This window comes from Notothenia rossii, assembly GCF_949606895.1.
Source record: "Notothenia rossii genome assembly, chromosome: 11".
Lineage (NCBI taxonomy): Eukaryota > Metazoa > Chordata > Actinopteri > Perciformes > Nototheniidae > Notothenia > Notothenia rossii.
The window spans coordinates 25,447,760-25,462,674 of NC_136910.1; the positions used below are offsets into that span (position 1 = coordinate 25,447,760).

General features: G+C 44.0%; 1 protein-coding gene across 1 annotated transcript in view; it reads left to right on the forward strand.

Annotated features, from left to right (window-relative positions):
• The window catches only part of rfng (RFNG O-fucosylpeptide 3-beta-N-acetylglucosaminyltransferase), a 32,585-nt gene extending 22,063 nt beyond the window's left edge, over positions 1–10,522 (forward strand). The window contains exon 9 of the mRNA XM_079657218.1: positions 8,953–10,522. Coding sequence (XP_079513344.1) covers positions 8,953–9,028 — 76 coding nt within the window. The 3' untranslated portion in view covers positions 9,029–10,522. The remainder of the gene's footprint in view (positions 1–8,952) is intronic.
• Positions 10,523–14,915: the final 4,393 nt, after the last annotated feature.

Below are 14,915 nucleotides of genomic sequence, written 5' to 3' on the forward strand. Positions count from 1 at the left end.
CCCAAGTTGCCTCACGTCCTGCCCGGTTTAAGGTACCGAGGCAGCAGAGGCCACAGCCCGCCCCGAGTCCCCAGCCCAGGCAGGAGACGAGGACGAGCTGGCCGAGGAAATCTCCGGTTTCGGCAGCTGCTGTTCAGGCACAGCCGACTCAGATTTTCGGTCACCAGTCGAGGAAGAAGAAGCGGGCGGCCTGACAGCCTCCTCTCCTCTCCTCGGTGGCAGAGCTGGAAGTTCCCTGTTCCCCAGCTCCAGATGTGTTTTCGGGGTGCCACCAGGCCTCCATCTTCCCGCCGCCTCGAGTGATGCCGCAACGCCATCCTCAAGTTCGCGCCAGAAGGGAAACAGACTTAATACCAGAGACAGCGAGTTCTGCTATCTGCCTAAGTCACAAAAACACGTCACAATTGTTGTTGTTTTCAAATAAACAATTTTTCACTGTCGCATCCAGGCTTCAAGCCGAGGGCGCAGTCCAAAAAAATGAAAAGAAAGACAATAAAAACAATAAACAGTCTGTCGCCTGTCCCTCTTTTGAGAGCAGCTACGGCCTCTCTCAAAAGGCGGATAATAGACGGGTCTGTGAAGGCACCACCGCCATGCGCATGCGCAGTGACGACTGGGGTTATAGAGCCACCACCGTCACGCGCATGCGTAGTGCCGGCTGGGGTTGTGAAGGCACCACCGTCACGCGCATGCGCAGTCTCGGTGGGGATTGTCAAAATTGGGTACCATTGTGTTCAGACACTAGAGGGCCCCATAACACAACAAATAGAGACTCAGAGGGTAAGAGATGTGACATTTCCGCTGGCTCTAAGGAGCAAACAGTGGGAGATGCTCACAACGTCTGCTTGGGTTTTCAAGACGGTTACATGGGGCTACAGACTCCAATTCGCTGTCACCCCCCCTCGCTTCTCGGGCGTTCTGTATTCACAAGCCCGAGGAGAGTCAGCCCATATTCTGGAGAGAGAGATTCTCTCACTTCTAGAAAAGAAGGCTATATCTATAATACCCGCCGAGCAGAGTCAGAACGGCTTTTATTCCAAGTATTTCCTCGTTCCCAAACGGGGAGGGAACGGAATTCGGCCAATACTAGATTTGAGGGCTCTGAACAAATATCTAAAAAGATACAAATTCAGAATGCTCACTCACACATCTCTGCTGCGTCTCGTGCGACAAAACGACTGGTTTACATCAGTCGACTGGAAAGATGCGTATTTCCACATCCCAGTATATTACCCACACAGGAAAATATCTGAGGTTCGCATTTCAGGGGATCTGTTACGAATACAGAGTACTTCCCTTCGGTCTGTCTCTCAGTCCAAGAGTGTTTGTACGATGTACGGACGCGATAGCCCCGTTAAGACAACAGGGTATTCGCCTGGCAACCTACCTAGACGACTGGCTGCTTCTCGCACAGTCGGAACAGGAGGCTATTACGCAGACAAATGTCCTCGTAAAGCACCTGCTCAACCTGGGTTTCATAATAAACACAGAAAAGAGCATGTTGTGCCCGGCACAGACTGTACTCTTCCGGGGTTTACACCTGAACTCGGTGCCCTTTACAGCCCGCCTGTCAGCGGAAAGAGTGAAAGCTTTCAGAGCTTGCCTCGCTCATTTCCAGCTGCGCAAACATGTTCTTTTCAGATCATGCCTGCGGTTACTGGGGCTCATGGCGTCAGCCATCCTGGTGGTACGACTGGGACGGTTACACATGAGGGAGTTTCAGCGCTGGGTAGCCGCTCTAAAACTAAAACCCGCGCGTCATGGCGCGCGGAGAGTGATGGTTACTGTGAAATGCATAATGGCACTGCGCCACTGGCTGCACCCGACTTTTCTGGTACAGGGCGTGCCTATGGGTGCTGTCCTTTCACGGAAGGTGGTCACCACAGACGCATGTCTGACAGGCTGGGGAGGTATTTACGAGGGTCGCCCGGTGAGGGGTCTCTGGAGCAGAGTCCTCCAGCGGTCGCACATAAATTACCTGGAGCTTTTAGCGGTGTTCCTCACCCTAAAACGCTTTCTGCCTTTTCTCAGAGGACACCATGTCCTCGTGAGGACGGACAATACGACCACAATATCGTATATAAACCGACAAGGGGGTTTGCGCTCTCTCCAGTTACACATGCTGGCACGCAAACTGATCTTGTGGAGCTGCGGCCGTCTCCTCTCTCTGAGAGCGACGCACGTACCGGGTGTGATGAACCTCGGGGCAGACCTGCTGTCCAGAGGCATACCACTATATGCAGATTGGACTCTACATCCAATGGTTGTGAGCCAGGTGTGGGTGCGTTACGGCCGAGCCGCGATAGATCTGTTCGCATCAAAAGAAAATGCTCACTGTCAGCTTTTCTTTTCAATGCGCGATCAAAACGCACCATTAGGCATGGACGCGCTCGCGCACATTTGGCCTCCGGTCCTCCTGTACGCGTTTCCACCCCTGGCGCTGATACCCCCAACTCTGGCCAGAGTGAGGGAACGGCGACACACAATGATCCTGATAGCTCCGCACTGGCCTGCAATGTACTGGGTGGCGGAGATATATCAGCTGCTGTGCGGTCAGCCGTGGCAGCTCCCCCTACGCAGAGACATACTGTCTCAGGCGGGGGGAGGATCTTTCACCCACACCCGGAGCGCATGGCCCTATGGGCCTGGCCCGTGAGTGGTATAACCTGAATGCAGTGGGTCTCCCGCAGAAGGTGATAAACACTATTCAGAGTGCAAGAGCTTCCTCCACTAGGTCTCTTTATGACTGTAAGTGGAGGGTGTTTGAGGACTGGTGCCTTCAAAAAGGGCACACCTCTTTCCAATGGCCTGTGGGAGTGATTTTATCATTTATACAGGACCTAATTGATAAACACAGAGCTTTCTCCATGATCAAAGTCTACCTGGCTGCTATTGCTGCATGCCATGTGGGTTTTGAGGGTAAGACGGCCGGCCAGCATCCTCTGGTCTGCCGTTTTATGAAGGGAGCTCGCAGGCTCCTTCCTGTTTCCAGGTCACTGGTGCCCTTATGGGACTTGACAGTGGTTTTAGATGGGCTCACTCGAGCCCCATTTGAACCCCTGGAAGAAGCTGACATGAAGCACCTGTCACTCAAGACAGTGCTGTTACTGGCCCTGGCATCCGCCAAGTGAGTCAGTGACATTCATGCGCTATCTATACATCCTTCATGCACTCAGTTCGCCCGAGGGTTAACGAGAGTGTTGCTGAAGCCCAACCCTGCCTTTATACCTAAGGTGGTTGGTTCATGTACCCCCATTGACATTGAGGCATTTCCTCCGCCGCTGTGTCCCTCCGGGGAACAGCAGCCAAATTTGCTATGTCCAGTCCGTGCTTTACGCACTTATATGGACAGATCAAAAGAGTTTCGTCATAATGACCAACTCTTTGTGTCCTGGGCTAACCCTCAGGAGGGCAAGCCTGTTACTAATCAACGGCTCTCTCACTGGATTGTGAAGGCAATTGCTTTGGCTTACACGAGTCAGGGTCTGCAGGCACCTTCGGGTTTGCGTGCTCATTCGACTCGTGGTCTGGCTACATCCTGGGCTTTGTTCAAGGGTGTTTCCATCCAAGACATTTGTGCAGCAGCGAGCTGGTCCTCGCCGCTCACTTTTGTCCGCTTTTACAGATTAGACGTCTCTACTCCCAGTGTGGCCCATGCAGTGCTGGGCCCCCTGCTGAGTTAGAGCTCTAACTGTTAAATTCTGGTTGGGTTTGGTGATTTTCGAGATAAGCTCGTCTGGCAATACGGGAGCTACAATATCCCATAATGAGACATCGAACGGAGTGTTACGAATGAGAACTATAGGTTACTTACGTAACCCCAGTTCTCAGAGTAACATGAAGTGAGATGTCTCACCAGACGGCCCTCCTTGCTATGGTGAAGCGAGAAGAGGTGCTTATTTTGAATGATGCATGCGGTGTAGCGCAAGCTACTTATAGGGGGTAGATTCCCTGACGCTGACGTCAAGATCACCAGCCAATCAGGATTGGCGTAATGAGATTGATGCTTCTGTTTGCTCCGCGATGAGGCGCATCCCATAGTGAGACATCTCACTTCATGTTACTCTGAGAACTGGGGTTACGTAAGTAACCTATAGTTCTAATTCATTAGACTGTTAGACCTGGCATTGTCCTGAGGCAGTCTTCAGTTTTTATATTTGTAAGAGCTGTTTATGACTAACCAGTCCGTCTAGTTTGGGTTATTGTAGCCCTAACTGCAGCATGTAGACTGGATGTTCCTGTCACATGTGAGACAGTGGTTATGAGGAGCTCCTCTAACAGACTCTGCTCTCCTGGCAAGTCTTTTAACCAGATTGGCTGTGGGGATTTGCTCTATTTCAGCCACAGTGCATGGTCACTGGTGGCAGCCAGCCTTCAGTTCCTGTCTGAGTGTGTGACGAGGCGGAGGTCAGCGCTCTGTGTAAGATGGAGAATGAAAGTATGGAAGCCCATTTCTGCCACATAAAATTAAAATGTTTATCCTGTAAATAATTTCATAATTCAAAATGATGACTTATCTCATTAGTATGACTTACTATTTTATGATTGGGATGGAAGCTCATTTAATGAGTTACTGGATGCATTTTTTATTTTCTGTTGGGGAAATGGGCTTCCATACAATGGTGTCTCTTTACTGGGACTAGACCAAGCCAAACAAACAAGAGAACAAAGATAATCAAAATAATAAAGGGTCATATTTTTTGTTTTGATAATATTTTATGTTTCAAGTGTGCACCAGTAAGAAATATTATTTAGGGTGACAAAATAAATCTGATTTGAATAAAAGAACAATGCAGTTTGATATTTTGTATTTCTGCTGAATTGCTTAAGGTGAATAGGGTAAAAAAATGTGTACATAAGGATATCAGCTAGAGATTTCTCCAGTTAATTACTTACAATAAGGCAATTGTTTGTTGTATTCAAAGTTTTCTGAAATAGCATGTTTAAATATGCAAATGAGCCATTATCTCAGGAAATATGCACATATTTTAACACATTTCAGGAACCGAAATCTTTGGATAAAGCCAGTTTCAAAATTATTGTTTCATTTTGTAGTCATATTAGTATCTAAGGCTTTTACAGAAGGGATTTTGGATATCTCTTTTTATCACTCCATAAATCAGAAAATACTGTCAACAGCCCTAAAATATCAATTTTCGCCATGTTTCTAGGTATAAAATGTTATATAATTCAGGCTATGAATGATATATGAACAAACCCTTCTGTAAAAGCCTTCATAATATTGATAGGAATATAACTGGAAGGTATGGTGTATCTACGTGCTACTGAAGTGGACATTTCGAACTCAGAGTAGGAGAAAAAACTCATTTTGAGAAAACGACCTTTAAAGATTGCAGTGAGGCGCGAGCTAAACCCTCCTGTTCTTTGGATGACAGCTTGCGCATTGACACACTCCATGAAGGTATTTCGTGTTCGGGGTCATTTGTTTTTTGTAAAACCTTGCTTCGTGCAAGTAACAATTGTTGTCGTCTTCTCTGAACGTTTTTTTCGACATTCTTTTGCCATTTAGAGATTTAAATTTCTCGCGGAAAGCTAACCAGGAAGTGTTTTAGCACACCACGTGACGCACCTCAACGAATCACGTTGTCAAAAATTGAAACCAGCCAATGAGATTACGTTTCTTGTTTTAAGACCCCTTTTTACTTTCACGATGGGTTGCTGATACAAAGTGACCATATTTGGAACCGATGAGATTGTGCAGGAGAGACGGAGCTTTCCAACGATATCTCTGTTGACATGGTGCACACAGCGGTCGCGGTACTTTGTTACGTTAGAATGCTAACTTTTGGTGAATTTAGGAGATATCTACAGACGCAAATAGACAAACTATAGTAAAATAAACACTTAAATGTGTATTTTGTACGTTGTCCTTCCAAAAGCCTGAAAGAAAACATGTTATGGAATCAAAATAGCACAAAATCTCAAAATTGACCAGTGCATGAAAAACAATGTTTTTCCTGCCGTGTCTCACCTTAATGATACTCAATTCCTTCGCAGAAATACCTTTACCTAAACTGATATTACTAAGACCCCATTGACACGGGAACGTTTTTGTTTACGCACCAAATTTGTTTTCCAAAAAGTTGTCCGTTCACACGCATTCTGCTCATTTAACATGTCCGTTCACACCAGACCACTGGAGACGCTGTAGTACATATGCCGGGCCTGTAAGTGGCGCTGTACTTTTGACACAAAATACACCAAAAGCAGCGAAGAAGACCCCCGAGCATGGTTGCCATTGTTGCCCTTCTATTTATGCCCCGCGGTGGATTTAGCAACATGTAGTTCATGTAGTTCTCCATGTCCATTTGTTGCTGATGGTTGTGGTAGAGGAGCTGTAGATTTTGCACTAACATCTGTAGCATGGTCAGTAGCAGTAGTTGAGTGTGAACAAACGGGCTATTCGCGAGATAAAAGTAGCAAATACAACCCGTTTCGTTCTCGTGTTAACACCTAGGCCTGTCGCGATAATCGATAAATTGACTTATCGTACGATAAATAAAAATGGACTCGATAACTTTTCTGAGCTCGATAAATTGCCGTTTACATAAAGATGTGACCAGCATTTTAGCCTGGAGCGCTGTGGCTGCCAGGCGCGCTGTGAGGGGCGGGGCTGACACACAGCCAGGTCAGGACACTCCGCGTGCACGTGCAGCAGCATAGCAGCCAACTTAATAATATAGCGACAAGCGGGAGACAACGTGTGACTTACTCGCGGGGAATTTAAAGTGAAATGGAATTGGTTACAAAACCTAACTACACATCTCGATTCTCCGGTGTGGCAGTATTTTGGATTCAAACCAAATCAACGAGGCGAACCTACGGACTTGAATGAGCCGGGCGGTGTGTCGCATTGGTTTAAAAAAGGTAGCGACAAAAGCAGGCAATACCACGCATTTTAAACCACCTAAAACACAACCACCCCATTCCGTTTTTCCAGCTGGGAGCAAACATGGCAGCTGGAGATGGAGAGGCCCCGCCCGACAATGCAAACATGTTGGTGTTCCTTGCTCGAAAACTTAGAAAAACAGATTTGGATATGGCCTGTTGAGGCATCTGGGTCTTTGACAGTGGACTGTACACTTGACTGTTGTTTTAAGGAGGTTTTTTTTGCTTGTGAGATATATATATATTAGGGATGTGCATCTCCATCACTGAGGCCGATGCGATGCGCATCTCGATACGTTGCCACGGTACGATACATTAACGATACCTTTGAAACACCAGGCGATGCGATACGATACGATTCACCCCTGTTGCGATACAGTTCGATACGATTTGATTCAACATTATGCGATTCGGGGCGATACGATGCGATTCAACACGATGCAAAAATAATGATACTTCAATATGGTACGACAGAGGATTTTTGTTTTATTCCTTATATGCAGAAAATCATACATTAACAAAAAAGTGCTTTACATATTTGGTACTGCACATCCCATCATGCCGTTTATTTTTTTACCTTTAAAAGCTCTCCAGAGTACAATTGTATAACACCTCACAGTTAAACAATGTAAGGATGCATTGCTCATGATTAACAATGTGCAAATAACAGCTACCATAGAGCAATGCCCATACAGCTGCCAGCCTGATGTGCTTAACACTCAGAGGCTAACTCACCAGAGAGCAGAAAGCAGTGGTTTCTATCTGAACAATAAAGAAAACAAATAACCTTTCACAAACAGGTATTTCATAACTGCTTACAGTAAGGAAGCCATTTAAATTATTATTGGCCGTCACAGGCTGCTGTAAGCTAAACACCTCTCTCTGACAGAACACCTCACTGAGTGATTTAACTCATACGTCTCACTTTCAGGTTTCTCTTTTCAGCCGCAGACCCCACGTCGCCTCTTTATGTGCGTCGCTAAGTTCCTCGTACTACTTGTGTACTTTAAAGCGGCTCGGCATCGTTAACAATTTGCGAGTGATTTTTCAAGTTGACCGTCTGTAGTAATAGTGCCGCGCACATATACCATCAGGACGTTACTGATGGGGTGCGGCTGCGGAGTGATACTGTGTGTATGCAAGTCCGCATCTAGGACGGATCTATGTATCATGGCTGTTAAGTAATAAAGATAGCTCATACAAAGGTCTACGGATACCTTATTACTCTCCATGACCTGCGGTCAACTATATAGCATAAATGACTATTACACCGTCTTTCTTGAACAATCCGAAGTGTTGCCAAAGGTTTGATTTGTAGGTATTTTTCGGTGCGCTGTGTTTCTCTTTCTCCTCAACTTCCGTGTGTGTTGATAACTGAGACTCTCGTTCTCCGTAGTGGCGAAGCAAATATCAAAGATCGTCTCTGCTGAGCGTTGACAAGATGAGGGGATTTTATATGAATGAATAGTTTTTTTACCGATGCAAAGACGCTACGCAATCGATGCATCGCGAGTTCAACCCGGTTCAACCCAAACTGTAGCCGATGTGCACTCTTTCAACCGGTGCACTCGCATCTTGAACGTTTATGCCGGTGCACCGATGCGAATCGGTGAATCTTAACATCTCTAATATATATATATATATATATATGAGAGAGAGAGCTCTGTTTTCCAGCCTGACTATTCAATTTATTGTTTTGGTTGTGTGATTTAATTAATTTATTATTATTTTATTATTATTTTTATTTATTATATATAATTTATATTTTAATATTATTTCACATTTCATTTGCAATGTTGAATGTTCAATAAAAAGTTATGTTTGAAAGGATGTACTTGAATTATTATTATATATTATCATTATGTCTTAAAACGGTGCCGACAATATTATCGTTTATCGCAATAATTTCCAGAAAAACGTATCGTCCAACAAAATTAATTATCGTGACAGGCCTATTAACACCGCCTAAGGCCTTTGTGCTAATTGGAAGTTTGCTCTTGTGAGAAAAGTGAATCTTTCCCTGCTTCTCTTCCCTTCCTGCAGGTTTAAGACAGTGCACTGCCTTCTGTATCCAGATACTCACTGGTGTCCAAAACTCCAACATCACCCCAGAACCTGAAAGCCTCTGTGTTTCCATCCTGCAGCACGGACTCCTGCTACACATGTATCCCACTGCCTCCCCCTGCCATGTTTGGATCTGTGACAGTTCTGAAACTCATGTAACAGTATATGAAGGATTCTGCAGTATTATATAGAGCCCCTGCTCTTTATCTGAGGGCACGGAGTGTTCAACGAAACCAAAGGCCTTCACCCACAAACCACTGACTTTAGTGTGAGACTGTGACATTTTTCACAACAGACACACATACTGTTGACATTTTAACCTAAAGTCAATCTAGTTTCTTTAGAATTAAATATTGTTGAGGTACTTTTAAAGGAGTCTGATTAAGATGTATTGGGATTATCATAATGGTTTGGCCTCAAACATGAACTGAACTGATGTTGGATATGACAGAAAGGACAGAAGCCCTCTGAAGAAGCTTCATATTCCACATGGCCAGGCACACGTTTTTTTTGTAACTATTACAGTTGGATGCCTTCATATTTTCAGCCAAATAGCTCCATCATTATGGTTTTGCACTACTTTGACCTTGTCACTTCCTGTTTGTTACTGTCTGTAGTTACAGTGTAAATATGAATGATCATTATGTTTTCTGTCTTTGCATAGCTTGTAGTTTTAGCTCTGCATGCGCTTCTTTAAGGCAGAGATGATTAGTTTGATGGAGTTAGTGGAGCCAAAGATATTTCTACTACAGCTGTTACATTTGGTTTGGACATTCATGGTCCAAAGTGGGTGCTGCCAATGGTTTAATTGACCCCTGACCTTTTGTTGTGCAGTGTCAGCAAGTCAAAGTTTCTGAGTCACTGGGGTCCACACACATAGTCATACATAGATAAAACAAAACAGCTAATCATTTCATGTAGTTAACAATCCATTATGACGTGAAAACAAAGATAAGGACACAGTTCAATTGATACTCTTAGTCTGACTTTTTGAAAAATACCTGCTAAACTTGATAATGTTAGCCTTTCATCTCAAGCCAAGTTTTCCCTGAATGCAGCCTCAGAGTAGATGCGTAGTCATTTTACATTACAATACATGTTTCTTTTGAATCCCGTGGAAAAGTTAAGTGCCTTATTAGCTGCAGCCATTCTTTACTCCACAATAAGTCCTTGCAGACATCACCTCTCCGGCTTTGACCACTGTCACTCATTTCGGACTACAGGTTTTTCCTCTTAGCTGACTTGTCTTTTGACAAACTGATTTTCCAGTCCTCAACAAATCCCAAAGCCCTGTTCTACAAGTTTGACCCGCTTGTTTGGCAAACTGCAATTACTCTTTGGCGCCACCCACTCCAGAGACAATATTTCTGCTTTTTAAAAGTATTTTTCTAAAACACTCGACTACCTTTTTTGCACACACGACTAGAATCCAAAATCCGGAGCATGTGTTCCACTGCAGGTCGGTGGAGAGAGTGTTTTATAAACCCTTTACCGCTGATGTATTATTGTGTTGTTTCAATAACAATAAAAACCTTTCTGCATTGTCAAATTGTTATTGTGGAATTGCAGAGTGTATGTATACATCTGGTTAGTTTGGATAATTGAACAGAACAAACCGATTGGCAGTATTCTAGTTAATGACATAATAATAAAATTGCTGATTTTATATGAGCTGATTACCCACAACCTCCTGGGACGTTCCTCCCTAAACCTCTGTTAGACAGCAGATGAGTTAATGTGGAAAACACTGGAGTACATGTCTGATTTCATGAAGATGATTTAGTGCTGAGGGACTCCTATATCACAAACTGAGTGGATATGGCTGATGAGACTAAGGGTGTGTGTGTTTACTGGTGATGCTCTTCTGTGTGCTCGCTGCCAGAGGAGGGACCAGGGCCCTTTCTCATTTCCCTAATTTCCCCTCCTTGAATATATCCAGTCTCTGATAGTGTTACGTATGAGAGCACTCTCATAATAGTGTGTGTGTGTGTGTGTGTGTGTGTGTGTGTGTGTGTGTGTGTGTGTGTGTGTGTGTGTGTCCGCATCTGTGTCCGTCCGCATCTGTAGCCTGTTATTGTCTCATTATACCGCACTGTCAATGAACTCAAAGTAAATATAAGTGGTCATGAACACATCTGTCCATCAGACAGAGGGCTGCTGTGCCTCCTGTCATCATTACTGGACGTCTCTTTAAAATGACCTCTCAGAGGAGAGGAGTTCTCATTTCTCTAACCGCCTGCTGCTTCCCCTCCTCTCTCCTCGGTTCCCCTCCTCGGCTCCTCGGCTCGCATCTCCTGTGGGCGGGACTAAGACACGAGGATAGGAGTCAAGGAGGGGAGTCGAGGAGGGGAATTAGACAAATGAGAAATGCCCAGGGGCCTCATTTATAACGCTGTGCCTAGGATTCACGTGGGAAGGTTGCTTACGTAGTAGAAATCCAAGAAATAGGTTCAGAAATGTTCCGACATTTTCCGATTCACCAAACATTGCGTACCGGCGAGGAAAGTGCGTACGACACTTCCTACGCCAGTTTCCCTTTATAAATCAGAATCGACTCGAAATGCGGTGCAGCTTTTGCGGGCTACACGTAACGCCCATATTTGCCTATAAATAGTCAAAGAAACGACCATTCATTCATTCATTTTGACTGACTTTATGAAGAAGATAGCAGGAAATGACGACAGAACAGCTAAAAAAGACATCTCACACCGTGTCAGATTTTGGTTATTTTGGGGAGGTCGAGATAAATCATATTGTTTGGTGGATGCAGTTTGAACCAGAGTAGCAGCATGGAGGTCGGATCGTCACCAAAATAAATAAGTGGTCTGAAAAAGGTTAATGACAAAATAAATACACATAGCCTTCCTCTATGGGCTCAGAACAGTCTCATAATACACACATGCACACAGAAGGATTCACACTTGTATTTCATGATCCACACTTGTGTTTTCCAATGCACACACAAATGTGTTCCGTTTCATATACATGTAAATAAAATCCAAATACAGAAAAAAGCTTTACATGTGTATTTTTGATCCACACATATTTGTTTTCCGTTTAAAACCTCTGAACCTGCAAACACAAACCGCTTCCTGTGCACGGATCGCTGTGCATTCGTGTGTGGGTTTTTTGAGACTCCCCTGAGGGTCAGCCGATTCGTACTTGTAATTTCTCTCATCTATAGCCAATCAGATGTCTCCTCAATTCTAAGCCAATCACATGAGCGCGCCCCCCCACGAGGGTAGATTTCTTGCGTTCTTGTGGATCAAAAATACATATGTAAAACTTTTTCTGTATTTAGATTTTATTTACATGTATATGAAACGGAACACATTTGTGTGTGCATTGAAAAACACAAGTGTGGATCCGGAAATACAAATGTGAATCCTTTTGCGGATCATGAAATGCAAGTTTGAATCCTTCTGTGTGCATGTGTGTATTATGAGACTGTTCTGAGCCCATATTCCTCAGGCAGTGTGTACCGGGGACAGGAGACCCCCCTTGATGAGAAACTCTAAGAAATGATCGGGGAATCCCTCCGGAGTGGAGTCATGACGACTGGATCTGAATTATATTTTTGTATTTGGTGGTTTGTGTCCCAGCTGTCGGTCAGCTGTGCGCAGCGTCTCCGCTGCAGCCTGTGCATCTCAACCCTTTTGCGTTTCGACTCCTGAACCAGTCACAATAAAGTGCTCTTCAAAAATGTTGACGAGTAAGTTTAACAAAGTGTGGTTATGTTTTTGTTAACCACCACATAGTTTTTGTACAAAATTATCTTTTGGTTCATTTTTTCCAATGACAGCTCAGTAACATTAGTAGTATTGTCTCCTACAACTTGATGAAATATGTCGGATTGGAAAGTGGATCTGGAACATTTTCTGACTTAAGGAAATAAATAAAGAGGACTCAAGTCCAAAAGTCATGGGACTTACCTCTACGAGTCAACAGCGTACTTTTTTGAAAAATATATGGTTACCAGTGGTGGCATGAAACTAGGTACATTTACTCAACTACAATTTTAAATAAAATCTCCACTACTTTTATTTGACACATTTACAGTAGTTACTTTGATAATGCATTATAGTCCGGGAGCCAAAGCCTGATTTTTGGATGAACCTTGTTTCGTCTGATAAAGTTTTTTTTCCTGCTGTTTCTTGTAGCTTGGAGGTACCTCTTCAAAATACAGGAGGGTGCCCGGTGATATCCCTTGAGCATTTTTCGCATATTGACCCCTTCATGGCCAAAATGCCAAAATCCCAGAAAAATAAGGATTTATGAGATTTCATGCAAAATACTAAATCAAATGCGCCCAATTTACTTTCTCCAACAATGTTTATTCAATAGAAGTAAATGAGGGTGCCCACTGATACTCTTTTAGCATTTTCCAATATTAACCCCTTCATGCCCAAAATGCCAAAATCCCAGAAAAACAAGGATTTATGAGATTTCATGCAATAATATTGAAAAATATTCAAATCAAATTGATCACATTTGCCTTCCCCAATGTTTACATTCATACAGTGCATTGTATTCTAAATTATTTAATATTAACCCTTTCAAACTGACCCAACAAAACATACTTTTGTAGTGCAGTGAATTCTTCAAAGACAATGCAAACAACTTATCTCTTTTGCTCACGCAACTGTGTGGCGTTTATTACCAACAACAAACAGGAAAGGCAAGCAGATTGTTGCTCATTATCATATAGAAATGACACATTACAAATATTGCTGATGATCATCTAGTCTTAGGATCTTGAGCATTCCACCCTGAAACATGCACAGAACATTGTGCATGGCAAACCATGCACTTTACAAGAGTTGCAAGGGGTCTCACTCTTGCAGCCACACCTGATCATCTCCAAAAATGTAGTTTGGGACAAGTTTGGCATCTTCTGGTAGATGGGTTGGGATCAGTGACCTGTTACACGTATCTTTCTTCCATCCAAATTCCTCTGGGTTCAGTGCTAGAAGCAGGTTTACATTGAGATGTTGCCACAACATTGCCTGAAAGTGGGCCCTCTTAACATTCTCAATGAAGGCTTCATTTGTTGGTGGTAGAGCAGCAAGGTTTGGAGCAGACATACAGTATGTCCTTTTCCATTCTTTTCCCCCCAGACAAGTAGCCTTGTGTGTGACATGTCAGTGCTCTCCTTTATGCCATAACAGGCTGAGATGAAGGCAGTGGCTTGGTCGAGGACTTGCTGGAATGGTGCATCCATGTTGCCAATGGCTGATAATTCGTACCCAGCTTTCAGGAAGTTGATGACAGAGCCTTTTCCAACCCATAGTAAGACGCTACAGTGTCACATCCCGATATGGCATGAGCTGGTAAAAGGTTCTCGACAATTTCTGAATGCTTGGACAGTGTCACCTTGATGTCCACTATTGCTCTTTCCTTCGATGGGATTCCATGATGAGTGGTACATCCAGTCCTGCCTGATGGTAATGGTGAACACACACACATCTGTGTCATCAGAAAACCACAGAGATTGGATGGGCTTCTCCAGCACACGCCAGGACTTGTTGGACAATGATGGTTTCAGCTTCTTCCTGCTGATTTTCTAGCTCATATCGGCTCCTTCTTTCTTCCATAATGAGCTCGATCCCCTCTCACCTCCAACTTGTGTTTGTTTGTGCCCCGTAGATGGAAAAGCCTGTCTTCGGTCAGTTCCTTAAATAGTAATAGGTTGAGCTGTTTCTTGTTTTCAATGGATGACAAGAAAACCTTCTGGGCTGGTAGCTTAGTTGATAGGAGGAGATGATGTTTCCTATTGACCACTGTCTCCCTGACATCTCTGGTGACAGACTTGATACTGTAATCATAGTAGGCTATCTGTCAAAGATGAGGTAGACGTCACTCTCTGACAGGTATGAAATCAGCCGTGTTTTAAAACCTCTTAAGCCCCACGGACCCGGTTCCGGGGCCGAAATCGCGTCATT